Source organism: Phytophthora infestans, genomic scaffold, assembly GCF_000142945.1.
Source record: "Phytophthora infestans T30-4 supercont1.30 genomic scaffold, whole genome shotgun sequence".
NCBI classification, from domain to species: Eukaryota; Oomycota; class Peronosporomycetes; order Peronosporales; family Peronosporaceae; genus Phytophthora; species Phytophthora infestans.
The window spans coordinates 1,172,116-1,192,361 of record NW_003303729.1 but is presented as its reverse complement, the minus strand read 5'-3'; the positions used below and the strand labels follow the sequence as shown (position 1 = coordinate 1,192,361).

Here is a 20,246-nt window from a genome sequence, read left to right as displayed (position 1 = left end):
CAACGTGCTTGCTTTTGACGACAGTGCGTCAACAGCAACTAACAGTTAATAAGAGTTATCGAAAGATATCGCTTTTTAACGCAATTATGCAGCTACGTCCTTATTAACGCCACTATACGTTTACATGCTCAAGGAAGCATGCTCATCGAAAACAAAATGGTTTTGGAAAGTATCAATTGCCGTACTAGAAATTACGACGCAATACAATAATTTATGCTGGCTGTAGCCTTTCCTTCCCTTTACAAAGCTCGTCGATGAACTTCCATCACGAATAGCCTTTTAGTGACTATGCAGAGCTCAAACTCGAATTGCACATGTAGATGCCGTCGTAGTTGTCATCCGTGCCCATAAATTTGCGCATGAGATCGCTCGATGTGGCGAGGGTGAATGCTGGCATGCTGTCCACGCATGTCGTGTTCATGAGCTTCAGATTCCTGTTGCTCGCCGGGAACGACAACAACAGTTCGAGCGCGCACGTACCCCCCCCCCGTCGGATCTTCATCTATCTTGACCGAGGACCCCATGTGGGATGTGAGCTGTAGTCAAATATAATTAGTTCCTTGTTGTCATTTTGCGCAGTGCTTGAAAGAACGGATAGGTGAAATAGGATGGGGTTTAAGGGCTCACTCCGCCACTCAACAGCAAAATACTTGTTGAATTGTCAGTGCGACCAAGCTGCGGGTGAACGCTTGCAATAGCACAGAACACAGATTCTCAGGGATAGTTGGTGTGTAGGATGATATACTATATGGTTGGTAGATGGAGAGCTTCCCTGTACACCCCAAGTCCGGACAAGAAAGCTCTCCTTACTTTTGGTTTTGCTAAGTACCTAAGAGGCAGCAACTTCAGGGAGAGCAGCCACCTCCCCTCGCCTGTGTCTTCCACCTCAAGTGCCTTCTCAGTTCAATAGGTTTTGAGCCCAAGACCCCGACGCTGAACTACGCAACAATGAAGTGGAACTCGAATATAAACTTCAATGGGAAGAATTATACCCCCTGGAAGGCTCGCATCAAGACAGTGCTCCAAGCCAAGCGTCGCTGGGACATAGTGACGCGCACGGAGCTCCCTCCGCGTCGGGATGCCCGTCCTGACGTCGTCGACTCGTTTTAAAGCCGGGAGCATGAAGCGACCGCGTTTCTCATGACAACGCTGTCGGATGAAATGGTGATTGCGGTGAGCAACAAGACCTGCGCGTACGAGATATTTGAGCCGCTGGAGAAGACGTACGAGCCGAGAAACTGGGGAAGTTTGTGTGCTCTTCGTGAGCAATTTGTGACCTTGAAGTACAAGGATGGCAAGGACATCCTGCCACACATCAACGAGCTTAAGACACTAGCCGGACGGCTGTCCAACCAAGGCAAACCCGTTGATGACACGGAGAAAGTTTGTCAACTACTCAGCAGTCTACCAAGCTCATGGGACGCTTTTAAGAGCATGTACTACATCCAAGAGTCACCGATATCTTGGAGCTCGATGGAAACCAATGTGATGGCAGAAGCTGCTCGGCGGGTTGCGACTGGGAGTCAAATGACTGAGACCTCAGCCTTGGCAGCCAATGCGATACTGCAACAGGAGTCCCAGAAACCGAACACTAGTCGTCGTCTTAAAGGATTTGGACGGTCTGGACGTAAAAGCGTAGGTCCAGGCGGCCAAGACGGAGACAAGAAACACGGGCGTCATTCCAAAGGGGGAGAGTGTCACTACTGTCACCAAGAAGGGCATTACAAGCGAGACTGCCCAATGCGGAAACGCCATCGGAGTGAACAAGACGGTGGCGTGAGTGCTGATGCCGCTGTACGCGTGGTTGATAAGACGGAGCACGACGATCACCATGCCCCTGCTGCTGCGGCTGCGGAAGTGTGGGGGCTCGCGGTACTGGTTACCAGTCCCAGAGACCTGTCCGAAGCCTCGGATAACAGCTCGGACTCCGATACCGGCTCGGAGCTGCTGGCCTCAGCGGCGTCCTCTGCGGATACGATGTCTACAACGTCTAGTGACGAAGAAGTTGGTGACTGGCTTCGTCTGTGTGCATGGGATGTATCGGGCGCTTACTTCCATGGACAGCTTGAGACGAACGAGACAAATGTGTCGGGGTCAGCATCGATGCAGTTGGTGGCAGAGCCCGAACGTGCAGAAGCTGCAACTGCGCTGAGCCAAACTCCAAGTCATGATGACACGTGGATAATTGACAGTGGATGATCACAGCATATTTGCTTCACTCGCAGCATGTTCGACAACCTAAGACTGTGTGGAGGGACAGTGACAGTGGCGAACAAAGCGACTGCCCCAATACAAGGCGTTGGAACGGTAACAATCTACGTGAAGGACTCGGAGAATAAGCTCCAGAAGCTGGAGCTGACCAATGTTCTCTTCCTCCCCGGACTGCGGAAGAACTTGATCTCAGTGACTCCGCTGGCGCTGAAGGGGGTTGTTTTCGACTTCCACACTACTCCAGGAAAGGTGATCCTACAGTTAGGCAGCAAGACGTTGACCAGTGAGAGCGAAAATGGCGTGTGCGTCCTTAAGGCGATGAACAAGGAGCTGGTTGCACTCTATGTTTTTCCTAGGCTCACGATCGATTTGGCTCACCGACGCTTTGGCCATGCTCCAAGTCCGTTCTTGCCAAAATGCTGGCCAAGAAAATGATCACGGGCATGAAAGTTGTTCCGTCACCATCGGAAGATGCTGGTCTCTGTGACGCGTGCCAGCTAGGAAGCAAGAAGCGACGCTCGTTTCCTTCGGCTCCGCGACTTGGTGTTCTGGAATGCAACGACGTCGCTCACAGCAATATTTGTGGTCCGATCGAGGTCTCGTCGTTGACTGGAAAGCGTTACGTTCTTCTTTTCGTTGATGCATTTACGCGATATTGCCATGTTTACCTGCTGGAGCACCGTAGTGAATGCTTTGACTGCTTGGTACGGCACAAAGCTGCTGTAAAGACCCACCACAATCGGTCCGTTCGGAAGATCGTCAGTGACAATGGTGGTGAATACTTGTCGGACCAGTTGAAGAATATTTTCGAGTTAAATGGAATCTCGCAGCACACAACATCATTTTAGACGCCGGAGCAAAACGGAATGGCAGAGGTTCGTTTTCGTATCCTCTTCAACAAGGTGCGCACAATGCTCATAGACAGCAATGCGCCAAAACAGTTGTGGGTGGAGGCTTTGTTGTCAGTCGTCTACCTCCAGAATCGTACCATGAATGCAAGCACACAGCGAACACCCTTTGAGGCCTAGTATGGCTTTCCTCCTGACGTCTCGCATCTACGGGTATTTGGATCGCTGGCGAATGTGTACTTGCCAACTAAGACAGTGACGACATCGACCAAAGCGAGTGGACGTTCCAACAAGCGTCAAAAACTCGACTATCGCTCGGTACGAGGGATATTTGTTGGTTATGCCCCTCAACAAAAGGCTTGGAAAGTGTTGGATTGCTCAAGCGGCAAAATACTGGTATCATGCCACGTTTCGTTCAATGAAACTTTTTCTCCTGCAGCAGTTGAATTGCGTCGCCAAGAATTTCGTTTGTTAGGTGCCCACTGTGCAGTTGACTTCAACTACTATACCAGATGGGCGATCAGCGAAGCAGATCTCCTATTCTACAGTCAGAAACCGACGGAAGACAAGCCTTCGTCACGTGATATAGCTTTGTTGGAAGACTACGTCAGTTCGTTCGACATATCCGAGGTGAATCTAGCTCTAGTGGGTCCGGTTCTTCGGGACTACGACCGCGAGGCGTGTGCTATAGTGTCTGGAATCTCACCACAAGTGCTTATTAAGAGACCTGCCGCCAAAAATTCATTGCTAGATGCTGTTCGGAAGCAGCAAGAAGCTGCTGCTTTGGTTGCTCTAGAGAATGTTGCAGCAAAAACGACAGTCGGAGATTTTGTGGCTTGTGATATTGCATCGGAGCCGAAGACGTACAGTGACGCTGTAGCAAGGCCGGATGCACGTGAGCGGAAAGAGGCGATCCAAGAAGAAATGGCTTCACTGAAATCGAATAAGACTTGGACATTGATGCATCTTCCTCCAAGAAAACGAGCTCTCCCCTGCAGATGGCTGTTCAAGGTCAAATACAGCAGTGATGGCAGTATCGAGAGACACAAAGCTCGTTTGGTTGTAATCGGGTGTCAACAGGTCAAGTACATTGACTTCGATGAGATTTTTGCTCCCGTAGTTCGTCTCGGGTCACTCCGAGTACTGCTTGCAATTGCATGCATTGAGAATCTCGAATGCCACCAGATGGACATCGAGACTGCGTTCCTAAACGCTACCCTGGATGAGGAAGTATATATGAAGCAGCCACAAGGAATGGAGGTCGATGGAAAAGAAGGTTGGGTGTGCAAGCTTCACAAGAGCCTATACGGGTTGAAACAGGCTCCTCGTGCCTGGCATAAGGCACTCACAATTCGTTTCTTGTGAGATCTGGCTTTGAAAAGTTGACGTGTGAGTCATGCATCTACATTCGAAAAAGCAGATGCGAGTTAGAGATTGTTGCAATTTATGCTGACGACTTATTGCTGCTGTGCAAGACCACCAACACGATGGCAAAGATGAAAGAGACAATCAAAGAGGAGTTCAAGGCCAAGGACCTCGGTGAAATGAGCTTCATCCTCGGCCTTAAAGTGACACGTGACCGTGAAGCGCGAAAGCTCTGGATAAACCAGCAAAACAATGTGGACGCCATCCTCGAGAAGTTTAATATGGAGCACGGAGCTGGTGTTGCCACACCAACAGCAGCAGGCAAGAAGCTGACAAAGCTCCAAGCTCCAACAACTGAGGAGGCGACAGCGAAAATGTTGAAAAAGCCATTTCGACAAGCGGTAGGGAGCTTGATGTACCAGATCATCGGCAGTCGGCCGGATATGGCGTTCGCTCTCCAAGATGTGAGTCGATTCTTGGCAAACTACGGAGAGTCCCATTGGGAAGCAGCAAAACGATGTATTCGGTACCTGAAAGCCACAAGGGAACATGGCTTCGACTTCAGTGGCGACTCCGTAGTCTTGAAAAAGTTTACTGACTCGGACTATGCTGCTTGTGAGGATGATCGCCGATCTGTCTCGGGATATGTGACCATGATTGGTAATTGCACAGTTACCTGGAGCTCTCGTAAGCAGCGCATTGTGGCGCAATCAACAGCAGAGGCAGAGTATGTGGCCTTGGTTCATTGCACTCGAGAGGTATTGCTCCTACGGCAGCTACTTAAGGAGTTGAGGTATGAGCAAACTGCGATAGTGATACATGAAGACAACCAAGCCTGTATTGCCATTACAGAGAACCCGTCTCATCACTCCAGAGTGAAGCACATCGATGTGCGGTTTCACTTCATCCAAAAGCATGTGCAGCTCGAAGAAGTAACTCGGCAGTGTGTGGTGTCAAAAGAAAACGTCGCAGACACACTGACAAAGGGACTGCCAAAAGAACAGTTTGAATATCTCCGGGAAGAGATGAACGTGAAGTCGATGAGATAATGCCAAGTGCCAGTGTGTATCATACAGTCGAAGCGGATATGCTACATGAACAACTGGGCTGGAAGGTGCTCATGAGATTTGAAGAAGTCTGTACAAGGTGCAGCCGTCAAGAACCTAGGAAGTCGTGCTTGGAACAGCTCCGACATACTTGGAGGTGGTTTGACGAGATCCAAGGATCGGGGGAGCTTGGCGATGGGTGGTGCTGTATCGCAGCAAGGCAGTACAATGTAGCTTTGCGATTCGCACTGCGGAGGAGTGTTAATTTGTCAGTGCGACCAAGCTGCGGGTGAACGCTTGCGATAGCACAGAACACAGATTCTCAGGGATAGTTGGTGTGTAGGATGATAGACTATATGGTTGGTAGATGGAGAGCTTCCCTGGACACCCCAAGTCCGGACAAGAAAGCTCTCCTTACTTTCGGTTTTGCTAAGTACCTAAGAGGCAACAACTTCAGGGAGAGCAGCCACCTCCCCTCGCCTGCGTCTTCCACTTCAAGTGCCTTCTCAGTTCAATAATACTGACGTTGTTCGGAATTGTTGCACTCTTGTTCCAGTATTGGCTACGCTCGTAGAAGATGTCGCTGACGTCATAATCACCGACTCCAAAATCGTCACACGAGCTCGTCTTCTCTTTCAAAAACGCACAAAATTCTGAATTTTTCTGGTACGTTTGACCGCTCGAGGTCCCCAAGTTCATAATCGAGCCGTCATTCCTCGTATTTGGGGGTGGGGATTCCCCACATGTGACGGGGTCACACAGCACCTTGCGCTAGCGGAAGTTATCTTACGAGAGTATACAAACTCTCAGTGAACGGCAGTTCACAGGTCCCCTCTTTATTTAAAGAGAGCGAAGTGACCTAAATAAGGTAGATTGTAAACTGAGTATATTTATAGGTAGGTTATGTTTGGGTTTAATAAAAACTATAAGTTACCTATAGAAATGCAATGTCGTTTGACCAATGGTTGGCTTTGAACGACCTTGGTACCCTGTACCAAATATCCCGCTGAAGTGTGAAGTGTCACACTTCATATAACCAGGGTACACTTAGGGCTACGTACCCCGTTACACCACAGCTCAGAGTATAGTAGACAGGGGCTAATGGTAACCAAATATCATATGATATTTTTGATAGTAATAGTACTATTTTCGATATTAAATATTAATAGTAACTCATTTTTGCAAAAGCTAACATAATATTTTTATATTAGCTCGGAGAGCTGAAAAATATTAGATACTACATGATATTTTATGATATTTTCCCACTTAAGTACGTTTCTTGCCAGCTTACCTCTGTGAACCGAGCGGAGCCAAATAACTTTTTCGATCAGGTTCTAGAAAAGCAGTAGGCTTTAAGACTGACGAGTATTTGCTCTAGTATTTCACTGTGACACAGACAAAGGCGATCGAGATGGAAAACTGCAGCTGTTTAACGTTGATAGAGCGAAATCAAAACATTTTTTCTTGTTCTCTACCGATCTCCTCGTCGACATCGTGCGTCTAATAAACCTGCTGCCTGTGGCGCTAGATTAATGCGCTCAGCAGTGCCAACACACAACGCCAACCTTGCCGTCACTCACAATTGTCCCGGTACTCACGGTTGATTAGTAATACTTCAGCTAGTCGAGCGTTAACGACATCTGATTGGTTAATGTAGCTCGATTACGCAATCATTGAAAAATATAATATCGTATTAACTAATATTAAGTTGATATTTAATAATATCATATTGTCTCAGAAGAAAATATTAGGTGATATTTTTTATATTAACTGGTCTACAGGTGATATTTTCACAATATTAACTTCACCGATTTTGGAGTTACCATTAACCCCTGATAGTAGAGTAAATTCAATGAGTACGAATCTTCGCGTTCAGACTTTTGACTAAATATGACAGAACGTTAAGGCCGTTTGGATCGCAGCGGGTGAGACGATATACAAACGGTGAATGAACCGTCGGTTGTACATGTCCATGAGCAATGTTCCCAGGTCAACGCGCAACACGGCTGCGGGACTTGGACTTTGTTCATCAGTGACATCGGCTTCTCGCTCAATAAGATTTGCCGCGTTTTGAGGTGGGGATTTTTTCGACCAATCAAGTAACCTTCACTCACCATTCCGCCGATGGACAGACGATAACACTGGAAAAACGAAGAAACACCAAGTCAGTCAGTCTTGAATCTGCCTCCATCGTCATTGTCAGTGACAATGACAGGGTGGGGTTGTCGACATGGTGACAATGTCACCATGTCGACAACCCAACCCTTCGTCACGCATCACGGCTCTTGCCATTGCAAGTCGGTGCAATTCGATTTCGATGCGCCGAGTGACTTAGTACAGACGAAATGCAGCTGTTCCATTTGCACCATGAAGCAGAACGCCCATGCCATCGTTCCGCAGTCCCGCTTCCGTCTGCTACAGGGTGAGGATATGCTGACGCAGTACACATTCAACACGCATCAGGCCAAGCACCTATTCTGCAAAATATGCGGCGTACAGGCTTTCTACATTCCGCGCAGTAACCCTGATGGATACGCGATCACTGTGGCCTGCGTGGTTCCCGCTACCATCACGAGCGTCACCACAAACACATTCGATGGACAGAACTGGGAGACGTCGTTCGAGGTCTCTAACATGGCCAGCTACTCCAAGGAATAGTCTGACCTCGTAGCAGTCAAATGCTAGACGAAATATCAACTACTAATTTTGTGGAACATGCCAATTTTTGTTGATTCGGATGTTGCTCCATGGTGTCAGCGCGAGCAGGGCTTTTTAAAATATCGGCGAAGCTGAAGTACATGGCGCCGAGTCGAACGTGCGTCACGTTCTTATACTGCAGTGGGTGGGAGAAAGCGAACAAGCTACTGTACGCGCACATCCCCGCTGGCCAACGAATCGTGATCTTCGCAGAGGAAGACTGCTCAGAGACCCCGTGCTCACCGATGGTGTCGGGATGACATTCGGAAATGAGATCGTAAAAGGTGACAAAGCAATAGTGCGGTCTTTTGTTTTGGTTAAGTACACGCATCATCCTGTGAAGGGAATCATCAGCAGGTGTCGTGGAGAGCGTGCGTCGGAAGCGAACACGTCAGCAAGTTAATTGGATCGAAGTGGCGCCGTGGCGGGTAAGAGATTTTTCTTCTTGAAGTGGCTGCAGTACCCACAATCAGAATTAAAATTGACGCTGCAAATTCATTGTCGTTTGACGCGAAATGTCGCTTCCAGACGAGAAATTTTTCTCATCTGGGGCAACTAACTGCCCGATCATTTCGATATCTGCTGAGACATGAACGAGCACGAGATACAAGAAGCCACGTCGCCTAGTTCCCAGACACCGTACTGTGATCCGTCATCGGTTCGACTTCATGACGGCACTGGCGTGAAGGAGATGAAAGAGGGTGAAAGTCACGAAGCTCTTCTCGGACCGGACGACAAACCACTCAAAACGTTTCTGTGCTGGCACATGACCAAGAGGCAGCGGATTCTCGTCATCCTCGGACTGGTCCTATTACTACTCGTAGTACTACTCCTCATAACTAGGTTCGCCATAATCCCTGCCATTGCCCGACACTACGCTAACAGCGTGCAAATGACGCTTAACTCCATGGATATCGTGGATATTCCGGACAGCAAGACCCTCACGGTCGATATCAACGTGAACATCCAGCACAAAGTGGGCGTGTCCGCTACCACAGACAACACAACAGTCTCACTACTCTTCGATGGCGCCGTATTTGCCACACTACCATTCCCAGGACTAGACATTAACACTGGATTTCAAGACTATAACATCACCATTGCCACCGATATGCCCCTCACAGACCTCGACGTCTTCAACGCCATGACTGTCGCTCTCATGAACGAAGCCGAAGTCACTTTAACAGCCACTGCATCTCTTGATATCCGTGCATTGGGAATGTCTTTTGACAATGACTTCAAACGAGACTTGCCACTCGAGGGCTTCGGCGATTTTACTGAGCCGGAGCCTGTGATCGAACACATAGAGCTCACTAAGTGCACGCCATCCGAGTATCTACTCAACATTAACGTAACTTTGGATAACACGGCGCGAGTGGGACTGGACGGCATTGGTGCGCTCAACATGAGTCTGTACTATGAACAACAATATTTGGGCTACGCGTTGTCACAGAAGCCCGAGTTGGGCATCCCTCGCGGCGTGAGCGACCAGTTCTTCCTCATCACAATAGACGCCGAAGATGTCTCGATTTCCAGCATGATCATCTCTGCTTTGGCTTCCAGCACGCAGTTCTACATCGTCGGGAATAACCCGTACGCCACGACGCACAGTCAGTTCCTTGAGGCACTGAGCAATGTCAACATGAGCGTGCCATCAAGTAGCGGCTCACTCACCAACATGAACATTGGCTCATCGTGCAACCTACTGACGCTACTAGCCGGTTAATTACAATAAGAAATAGCGCAAAAACTATTATCTGCTCACCAATTTCACTTGAATCTAAGAAGTACCCACACAGAACCATAAGAATTAATGTATTCGCAGTTCACACCTCACATTCACAGCAAAATGCGTACAATTTTCCCCTCGCACGCAGCCCCCGCCACCACACTCCTGCATTTACAAGCTGGTGTTTACCGTTGCGGCCCACCCCACATGTACTTGTAGATAGACGACGCCCCACTAGTAAGCGAGCTCGCCACAGTGGACACCGTAGCTTCGACAGCCTCCACTCCAATCTTAACCGACGATCCCACTGAGGTCATGCCTTTCGACACCGTCTTCTCATTCGAGTGCGCGTGGACGAAATCGCTAAGCTTCATACCGATCCGTTCGTTCAGTTTGCCCTCCATCCGCAGCATCAAAGCAGTAGCTGCTTCATCGTCCGATTGGCCAGGTAAGAAACGTTCGATAACAAACGCTTCGAGGTCGCTCTGGGTGTAATTCACCCCGAAATCCGTGATCTCTGGCAATGCCTTGACCACCAGCGTCAACATGATCATAAATAGACTCACATGTCGCCTCAAACAGTTGAACGCAATGACGCAGAGCTGTTTAAACTGCTCGAATTGCGGGGTCTGTGTGCCTCCCAGAGCTTCAATCATGTAGTGATCCAGACGCATCGGAGGCTGCAGAGGCTTGGGATCTTTGCCCAGAATAAAGCCGTAGTCGATATGGAACAGGATGCCATCCCTCGTCAGCATCACGTTGTCTGCGTGTCGGTCTCCTACGCCCAATAGAAACGTGATCACTGTATACGCCGCCAAACTCTCTCGAAATGACGAAGAAATGTCGCTGAGTGTGCGATGCCCGTTGTAGTGATGCAGGAAGTTCATGATCGTGCCGTGGTCACGAATAATGGAGTACAGTGTGTGTGCGTTCTCCACGATCTCAATGAGTCCGTCAAAGGTGCTTGTCGGGAGCACGCGATACGTCACTAGCGGGATATCCAGTCTCGTCTCTTGCTTCAGTATCAGATACATGACGTTGATGATGTTCTGCACGATCGAGTCTTTCCGTAGATCGTCTCGCTTGTACATGAGTCGATAGTGGGGCAGCTTCTGAGTGCGTCGACTCCACGTGTTACGCTGCGACTCTGTACAGGCATCCGCAGTGTCTTCAGCTTCTTCGTCGCGATCGACGCCCGTGCACATGATGATCATGGGTGCCTCCGCGCTGCGTTTAACTTCGGTTTTCTGGTAATTAATGCCTCTTACCTTGACTTGTGGGTCCACCGGAAGACGCAGAGGTCGCCATTCCTGTTCACCTTTTGATACCTGGTTGTCATCTCTTGTAGTCGACGCACCAAGAGACGACTTGTTGATCGACGCTTCCAGAATGCGACGTGCGTCATCGACCGGGATACGCGGCGGGATCTTCCACATCAAGTCCACAAGCTCTTGTCCTCGAAGAAGCTGCTCTGCAATGTCATCGTTGACGAACTTCCTTGTCTCCGTCAAACTCCCATTCGACGACTTGTCCTTAAACTGCGCCAGTGTGAGTACTAGTCGCTGCTTCATGCCATCGAACTTACGTCGACAACTCGGGTCCTCTGCCATGACTGTTAGTCCCCAATAGAAATCATAGCAGAAGCGAATATCACACTGAGCCTGACGAAGCAGCGACTGACCCAGTTTGCTTCCTGCAGCATTCGTTTCCACACTAAGACTGTGCAACAGGACTTGTAGATAGCTCCACCACTCGTTCTCCGTCGCAGTCTTGAGCAGAGCGTCTACCGCCATCGCACGTAGTCGATGGTTGTATATCGTCTCGTCCGCTAGGATCTCCAGAGCGTCGACGCTGCCAATTTGAGGCTTGCAGAGACGCGAGCACATCGTCAACATGCACTTATGCTTGCGTTCTTGTTGCAGCAACTCCAGCACTTCATCGATCAGCTTCGAGTTCCGTTCATGTCGTCTTCGAGCCGACGCAGGGCCTTCAACTTCACTCTCCGTCAAATTCGTTACGAAATGTTCCAGTTCGTTCTCTTCGGAGAAATCCACAGCTTTCACGAGCTGCAATAGCCACTTGGTATGGCCACCAAGGAACTTGCGGTTGATGATCAGCATCTTCTTCTCTCTCTCTGACAAGCGATGAGTGGGTAGATAGTACTGGATCTGACGGAACATGGACAGACACATGATCGTCGCTCGATGCCACTTGCGACACACTTGGCCCAGCGTTCGTAGCTCTTGTAGGTCAAACTCACAGAGTTCGAACACCTTGACGGTGTTGTAGTGATGTCGTCGTTGTTGCAATGCACACGCGCAGTCGTCACACACACGTTGCATGACGCTGCCATCAGGTACATGCATGGATCTATGCGAGCTGGACGCCATCGCTCCAGTACTCGACGAAGCGCTGCCTGATCGCGATCTATTGGGCGTAAACTTGCTGATCACGTTGCTCTCTTGAAGCCTCTGTACGTCTTTCAAGAACTTCTCTTGTTGCTCTTCTGGCGTTAACGTCCCGGAGTCCACGAATGACTGCGAGTGTCGAATGGCTGTACTGCCACTCATATCCACGCCCGAGGCCGCGTTGGGACTGGAATAGGACGTCAGGTACCAGCTAATATTGCCAATCAGATCGCTAGCATTCGTCGTCAACGAGTTGTAAGCCGGAGCTACGGGTGTCGCCTCGTAGTCGACTGGAATAACCACACGTTGACTCGAACAAGCCGAGCAGAAGATGCGTCCGCATGCACGACAATGATGTTTGCGGATCAGCAGCGAGAAGACCGTGTGGCACTTGAAACAGGCGAACACTGCGTCGTCCTGTACCCAAGAAGACAATCGTCTTGGCTGCACGAACCTGTACATGTCCTGTCCGAGCTGTCCGTCGTCCCCATTGGTCCAATCTTCGTCCTCCATGCTGTTGTCCATGTGGGTGGCGACGCCCGTACGCGCCTCTTCTTCGCCCTCCTCAAGTATATCTTCGCTACCTTCATATACTGAGTCCAACATGCCGTTGCCATACGCTGGAGGTGCGTTATCTTCGCTCTCGAGGAACGTTGATGGCGTGCCTGGAGGTGGCGGCGGGAATCGTCGCACTTGCTGATTAGCCGGTCGTTGGAGCTGCCCATTCGTCACTGGAGGTTTGCGACGTCGTCGTTGCTGTTGGTGCAATGTACTACGCACCTCCAGGATCTGTGAGAACGACAGATCGACCGCGGCGGCGTCGCGAGACGTGTCGTTGTTGTACATGGCGCGATTTTGAAGTTTGTAGAAAGCGTTTGAAGGTGCAAACAGCGAGCAATCGGAATGATGCCAGCGGTGCAGTAGATAAGACGAGAAGCGAGCGTTATGCGCCGGGAGTTTCGCTAATTCGGTCGCGTGACGCACGCGGGTGCGGACTTGAGCTTGTCCTTGTTGACCTTGAGCTTTTTTTTTCTCGTCTGGCTGGACCTGGCAAAATAGATAATCTGGTTAAAGAGGGTCTTATTTATTTTAACGAATCAGAAGCTTCGCCGCGAAAACAGACGCCAATGGTCGGAAGAAATCCATTGGTCGAAAACTGATTTGGTTGGGGGAGATCATCCAAGATGTTTGGGATTGGCTGCCACCGAAGCGGCGCGACCATCACTCCTGAAGAAGGATCGTTTTTCAGCCAATATAAAAATTTCAACATTAATCGATCCGTTTTTTATTGGCTAAAAGTTGATTTCCGCTGATCCGAGGGGGAGGATTCTATGGTCACTTTCGAAAGAAGCCCGAGGTCCGCACGCGACACACACTCACCCCAGGTTTTTAGCATAGAACACGTAAGAAGCAAGCATGGACAAGCTGTTGGAGTACAAGGAGAAGATCTCGGCCAAGCTGGAGCGGTATGACAAGATCGTGGAGCTGGAGAAGCAGACGGGTGTGGACAAGTTCTACATCTTCTGCGTCGGTGCGCTGCTAGCGGGCATCCTGCTGTTCGTTGTGGGCGGCGAGGAGCTGGTGGTGGGCCTGGTGGGCTTTATCTACCCGGCTTACATGTCGTTCAAGGCCATTAACACGCCAGGCACCACCGACGACACGCAGTGGCTCACTTACTGGGTTGTCTACTCCTTCTTCAACCTCACTGAGTCCATCACGGACCTCGTCCTGTCTTGGGTCCCCTTCTACTTCTTCATTAAGATCGCCTTCCTTGTCTGGTCCTACCACCCGAGCACCCAGGTACGACAGCAGTTATATCTAATGTCTTTTCATGACTGCAACATAATTCTAACGGTCGCATCGTTTTGCAGGGCTCTAACGTGATCTACAACACTCTGATTAAGCCATACGTGGCCCCGCACGTTGGACAGATCGACTCAGCGCTGAAGCGCGGCGAGGATGCGGCCAAGAAGCTGGCGGCCAAGATCGAGGAGAAGTCTCAGTAATCGGCGGCTCGTGAGGTTAGGATACGTGCGACAGCAACCAATGGATGTTGACGCAAGGTTCCTTCTCAACTACTAGTAATGTGTGGTCCTGCTTATCTGCTCTAGCGGCAGTCGTGTATTAGCAGCTTCTGTAGGAAGCTGTCGAATCTTTTTCGCGGTCAGATTGGCGAGCAACACACTTAAGGTCGTGGATAATCCATTTTTACTTGGAGAAGAATACACTACTCTGCTCTTGTGAACGTGAATAGTGATCCCGTGAGTTTCTTTTAGCGGTAGTTGATACGTGCACCACCACAACGGTGCAGCATGTACCATTGCTTGAGAAAAGATCTGTCTGATATGGATGTCCTCCGAAGGTATCCGCTTTTACTTCAGTAATTGGCTTAAACACTAGGCAAACGTTTTGGCGAATAGTATTACGATGGCTCTTGTACGCTTCTACTATTGGCTTAGAACCGATTAGATCCACGCGCTTAGAAATCCCAATCAACGACGCAGAGTTGAGTGGAGGCAATGGCGGTGGCCAGCAAGCAGTTGCCCGCGAAAGAGAGCGCGCTCTTTCGTTCCATCGTGGTGCGTAAATGTGTCCCCATCAAAGAAGCTATGAATTCCCTTCATAGCACCTGCCTCTCCACGCTTGTTAGACGCCGCAACGCTGTCTCCAAGCTGTAGCGTCAACTTCCACATTTAACATGCCAATCATCTCGTTCTTTATCGTATTTTTCTGTTTAGAAATGCTACGAGATTAAGCAGTACAAGAAAGGTCTGAAAGCTGCTGATGCCATCCTCAAGAAGCATCCGGACCACGGAGAGACGTTGGCCATGAAAGGCTTGACGCTCAACTGTATGGGGCGCAAGGAAGAGGCCTACGAGTTCGTCAAGAACGGGCTTCGTCACGACCTCCGCTCGCACGTGTGCTGGCACGTCTTTGGTCTGTTGTATCGCTCGGATCGCAACTACAACGAGGCCATCAAGTGCTACCGAAACGCCATCCGAATCGACCCGGAGAACTTGCAGATCCTGCGGGACCTGTACCTCCTGCAGGTGCAGATGCGCGACCTCAAGGGCTTCGCCGAGACACGTCGCACCATGCTCACGCTCAAGCCCAACAATCGGAACAACTGGATCGGCTTTGCCATCGCGCACCACCTCGTGGGCAACTACCAGATGGCTATTGACATTATTGACAAGTATTTCAGTACTCTGGACGGCGAAAGTGTCCCCAATTACGAAGACAGCGAGATCTACTTGTACCAGAACCAATTAATCGAAGAAGCGGGCGACGCAGAGAAGGCGCTAGCTCATCTGGAAGAGAACGAGAGCCAGATCACGGACACGTTAGCGTGGCGTCAGAAGAGAGGACAGTTCTTGTTGCAGCTGGAGCGCTACGACGAGGCTCGCGCGGTCTTTGAAGAGCTGCTGGAGATCAACTTTGACAACGAAGAGTACCAGCGTGGCGTGCAATGTTCTCTTCTCCAGCGCAAAGACCTGTTTGTAGCTAAGTCTGGACACAAGAAGACGCCGTTGCTGTCCGAGACGATCGACTTTATTAAGGAGGCGAACGGAGCTGAGTTGGAGAAGGCGCTAGTGGACTTCTACGCCGACAAGAAGACGACAATTGGAGCCACGTCGCTGATCTCGCTGCGGTTCCCGTTGGATTTTACACGCGGCGCCGAGTTTCAGACGAACGCAGACGTGTTTATCAAGAGACAGTTGAACAAGAACGTGCCGTCGTTGGGAGCAGATCTCAAGCCTTTGTATGCCGACAAGGACAAGGTGAAGACGCTGGAGGAGCTGATTCTCGGATACATCAAGACGTTGGAAGCCAAGCAGCCACTGGACATGGGAGACAACTCGATGGCGGCCAATAACACGGAGCAAGTGCTGCTGTGGACGAACTACCTCGCAGCGCAGCACTACGATCGCTTGGGTGATTACACGAAGGCTATCGAGTACATTGAGAAGTGCATTAAGCAGGAGCCAACGCTACTGGACTTTTTCCAGCGCAAAGCTCGCATTTTGAAGCACATGGGCGACCTGAACAAGGCTGCGGACGTGATGGTGGAAGGTCGCAAGCTGGATCTGGCCGACCGATACATCAACAACAAGGCGACGGAGTATCTGCTGCATGCTGACCGCGTGGAAGAAGCTGACGCTACCATTGCGCTCTTTACTCGTCACGAAGGAGACCCGCAGCAGAGTCTGTACGAGATGCAGTGCATGTGGTACGAGATCGAGTGTGGCAAGAGCCAACTGCGTCAGAAGAAGTACGGACTGGCATTGAAGCGCTTCTTCGCGGTGGAGAAACACTTTAACGACTTCGTGGAGGACCAGTTCGACTTCCACACGTACTGTATCCGCAAGATGACGTTGCGTGCGTACATCCAGATGTTGCGTCTGTGTGACGAGATCTTCGGCCGTCCGTTCTTTGTGGAAGCTGCTCATGGCGCGATCGCGTGTTACGAAGCTCTGGAGGAGAAGGAAGCGGAGAAGGCCAAGGAGGAGGCCAAGATCGCTGCTGCGAACGCCAACATGTCGGCTGCTGACAAGAAGAAGGCCAAGCGCGCTCTGGCCAAGGCTCGGAAGGCCGAGTTCAAGAGGAAAGAGGAGGAAGAGCTCAACGCCAAGCTACACAAAGAAGTTGAGGACAAGGAGCGTGAAGCTACCAAGAACGGCAAGGCCAAGGCCAATCCCGGTCCTACACGTGCTAAGGACGACGATCCGTTCGGTGACAAGCTCGCTGCGAAGCCTGCTCTGGAGGAGGCTTGGCGCTTCGTGTCCATCCTGCAACGTTATGCGTCGGAGGACGTCAAGACGCACTTGGCTGCGTTCGATATTGCGCTCCGTAAGCAGAAGTTCTTGCTGTGTTTGCAGGCTTTGCTGAAGGCCCAGAAGCTCGAGAACTTGTCTGTGGAGACCAAGAAGGAGCTGAGCTCTCGTCGCGCTGTGTTCCTGGACCAAGTGAAGCAGGTGACAAACCCTACAGTGCTCAAGGTCATCAACGAGAAGAAGACGGAGCTTGACGGTTAGAGATGCAGCGAAATAGTGTTTCGACGGCGTGGGAGACGTGGATGGAAGGTGTGCACGCATAGACACGACAATAGAGCAGCATCCTGAGGCTAAAATTTGGCAATAACGGCTAATTTTGTGTCGAACTTACGACAAACAATAATTGCCATAATTGTTCACAGCAATTAATTGAGGACTTGTTCTCGCGAGGTGTGAAAATATTATTGCAACGCTTTTTTTGGAGCCCCTGGTTTTACTGCAATTCTTCGCACTGTAGCTGCAATTATTTGGTTTCCAAATTATTGATGTTTTTGTTGTTATTATGTTCTATAATTGCAAAGTCGCAATTTAACCAGAAGATGTGGCGACATCGCTTCGTTCGCAGGCGGTTGTCTGTGCGTCCATTCTCGACCGGGGAGAGTCTCCTCGCACCTTTGAAGCTCTACGTGATCGCTGGGGAAGCATCAGGCGATGCCATCGGCGCCAAAGTTATACGTGCCTTGCACAGACACCCACCGCCTCAAAGTCTAGAATTTCGAGGTATCGGAGGGTACGAAAAGCAGTAGAAAATCCTGGTGACGATGCGTTTGTTGAGTACTGTACTGTACTTGTAGACCGCTCATGTGTAAAGCTGGCGACTTTGATTCGCTCTTCCCCATGCAGGAGCTCTCCGTCATGGGGCTTCTGGAAGTGGTGCCGCACATTTGGCGGTTCCAGGTGAGTCAAAACGTAATGTTACAAAGGAAAATAACACTTGTAAACGCTAACATTGTTGTTTCATTTAACACAGCGACGGATTCAAGACACACTGCGTGATATCGAGACATTTAACCCGGACTTAATACTGACCATTGACTCCAAAGGGTTCACGTTTCGGGTGTTAAAAGCACTACAAGTGAGAGAGCAGAACGGATCTGGTAAACGCATCAAGAAGGTACACTACGTCGCTCCATCCGTTTGGGCTTACAAACACCGCGGCAAACGGGATTTTACCGAGTTAAAGCAGCTTCTGGATGCTATGTTCACGATTTTACCCTTCGAGGAAGACATCTTTAACCCGACGGAGGAGAACCAGAGCTTGGAGAACGACGGTCCATCTTGGTGTCACTTTGTGGGGCATCCAGCAGTCGAAGACTTTCTGGAAGCTAACGGGGTCTACGGGAGTGAAGTGGCCGTATCTTCGGAGTGTATCACCGTATATGATGCTGAAACTGGAGTGGATGCTTTGCTGAATTTGTCAAAGTATGATCAAAACGACTTGCTCATGCGTGGTCGACTATTCCAAGACATGGCGGTAAAGGGACGAGATACAAGTGTCAGAACTCGTGTGAGAGAAAAAATTGGAATTTCTGAGGATGCGTTCGTGATCTGTGCGCTTGTTGGAAGGTAACGGAGCGAATGTTTTATTGCTATTGTTTGACATACTGAAGTCTGTATTTTCTGTACGTCAGTCGAGTAAATGAAGTGAAGAATTCGTCGCAGCTCGTTCTCGAAGCTATTGAGAAATTCAAGCAGAAGAGCCTGGAGAAGCAGCAAGAGGTGAGTGCTTTTTAAGCGTACTGTAGCAGCACACGTTTATGACGTTGGTGTGTATATAGATCATTGTTGTGTTCCCTACACTTTCTGCTGTTGAGGAGCTAGTCAAAGCTCGTATTGCAGCCCATGACGCTCATGTAAAGTGTCAGGTGCTAACTGATCTCGACACAGAAGACCGACTTCGACTTTTCCAGGTAATGGCGTGGATCTGACTCTGCGAACCTATATGATGCTCTAGAGCTAACCGCACTTATCATTGTGACTTAATAGAGCTCCGATGCAGCAGTCGCAGTGTCTGGGACTGTAGTGCTCGAAACCACGCTGGCTAATCTCCCTACTGTAGTTATCTACCGTGCCAACCGGGTGACCGAGTGGATTGCCAAGCGACTAGCAGCCGTCCGATTCGTATCTGTCCCTAATCTGCTGCTTGGGAAGCCTCTTATTCCAGAATTACTTTTTAGTGATTGTACTGCCCCGAAGATCGCGGAGGAATTGAGGTAAGTCGACGGACTTTTTGCCATAGGTTGATCTTATAACTAATGTGTTTTTTTGGGATTTGTGGTACAGAGGAGTACAGCACAAAGCACATGAAGAAAGAGATGCACTCCAACTGGCAATTGCCATCAGCACTCTGACGAAGTGGACGGAGACGGCGAAGAATAAAGTGAAGCCTATTCGAGCAAGCGACCTAGTTGCAAAACATATTCTAAACGTTTTGGAGAAGAAGTAGACTCTACATTTTAATTAAGATCAAAGGAACCTCGCTCACCATTTTCGACTTCACTTTTGTGTTAATCATTTTATAAAAGGTGGAGAATCAGGCTGCTAGCCTTGACGAGTCATGCATCGCCTACTACTCCAACCACTTTGGGTGTCACAGTATTTAGAACCCGCGCCATCCACACTACCCGTCACTTTACACACATGTTTTTCTTTCTTCACATTACTTTTTTTTAATACTTGCGGCAATGCTGACATGATTGAGATATCATCATGTTAATGCTGGATGTTTTACATAGAGAGTCACGGAAGAGAGTTGGTCCAGTTCGTTGACAGCCCGTCATTGGCCCAGGTCAAGAGAACGCCTGTCTCGTTCACCACGGTGTTCTCCTTGTCACTTGGGCAGTTGTTCACGTGCTTGAACGTCGGTTTGTCGTCGTATTTGCCGAGCGTCATGGATTGAAACACCTGGTTCTTCTTGAACGTGTATTCTCCACCGGCAGGGTTGCCAATATCCGAAGCGAAGAAATACTTGTCGTCCGTATTGCACTCGTCGCTCTCGTAGAAGATTGCGTAGTGCTGATATGCGAGGTTCTTCCAGTAGACAGTGTTGGTGCGGTGCCAGTAGGAGCAGTCACTGATCTTCAAGCAGCGCCAAAGCTTCGGGTGAA

General features: G+C 49.7%; 6 protein-coding genes across 6 annotated transcripts; 5 read left to right on the top strand and 1 right to left on the bottom strand.

Annotated features, from left to right (window-relative positions):
• Nucleotides 1-7,717: 7,717 nt before the first annotated feature.
• PITG_13922 (proline-rich protein 6) lies at nt 7,718-8,128 on the top strand (the record flags this gene model as incomplete). Its single annotated transcript, XM_002899543.1, has 1 exon — nt 7,718-8,128. The coding sequence occupies one exon, from the start codon at nt 7,718-7,720 to the stop codon at nt 8,126-8,128; it is 411 nt and encodes a 136-aa protein (XP_002899589.1).
• Nucleotides 8,129-8,749: 621 nt separating this feature from the next.
• Nucleotides 8,750-9,928, top strand: PITG_13921 (uncharacterized protein; the record flags this gene model as incomplete). The annotated part of the gene is made up of 1 exon (XM_002899542.1): nt 8,750-9,928. The coding sequence occupies one exon, from the start codon at nt 8,934-8,936 to the stop codon at nt 9,891-9,893; it is 960 nt and encodes a 319-aa protein (XP_002899588.1).
• A 153-nt stretch (nt 9,929-10,081) lies between these two features.
• On the bottom strand, nt 10,082-13,150 carry PITG_13920 (phosphatidylinositol kinase (PIK-D); the record flags this gene model as incomplete). The annotated part of the gene is made up of 1 exon (XM_002899541.1): nt 10,082-13,150. The coding sequence occupies one exon, from the start codon at nt 13,148-13,150 to the stop codon at nt 10,082-10,084; it is 3,069 nt and encodes a 1,022-aa protein (XP_002899587.1).
• A 501-nt stretch (nt 13,151-13,651) lies between these two features.
• Nucleotides 13,652-14,555, top strand: PITG_13919 (uncharacterized protein; the record flags this gene model as incomplete). The annotated part of the gene is made up of 2 exons (XM_002899540.1): nt 13,652-14,104; nt 14,176-14,555. 2 exons carry the CDS (start codon nt 13,721-13,723, stop codon nt 14,308-14,310), a joined length of 519 nt encoding a protein of 172 aa, XP_002899586.1.
• Nucleotides 14,556-14,776: 221 nt separating this feature from the next.
• PITG_13918 (N-terminal acetyltransferase A complex subunit nat1-like protein) lies at nt 14,777-17,340 on the top strand (the record flags this gene model as incomplete). Its single annotated transcript, XM_002899539.1, has 2 exons — nt 14,777-14,883; nt 15,043-17,340. The coding sequence occupies 2 exons, from the start codon at nt 14,824-14,826 to the stop codon at nt 17,338-17,340; spliced, it is 2,358 nt and encodes a 785-aa protein (XP_002899585.1).
• Nucleotides 17,341-17,643: 303 nt separating this feature from the next.
• On the top strand, nt 17,644-19,356 carry PITG_13917 (lipid-A-disaccharide synthase, putative; the record flags this gene model as incomplete). Its single annotated transcript, XM_002899538.1, has 5 exons — nt 17,644-18,036; nt 18,110-18,705; nt 18,771-18,858; nt 18,918-19,049; nt 19,126-19,356. The coding sequence occupies 5 exons, from the start codon at nt 17,941-17,943 to the stop codon at nt 19,354-19,356; spliced, it is 1,143 nt and encodes a 380-aa protein (XP_002899584.1).
• Between the last annotated feature and the right edge of the window lie 890 nt (nt 19,357-20,246).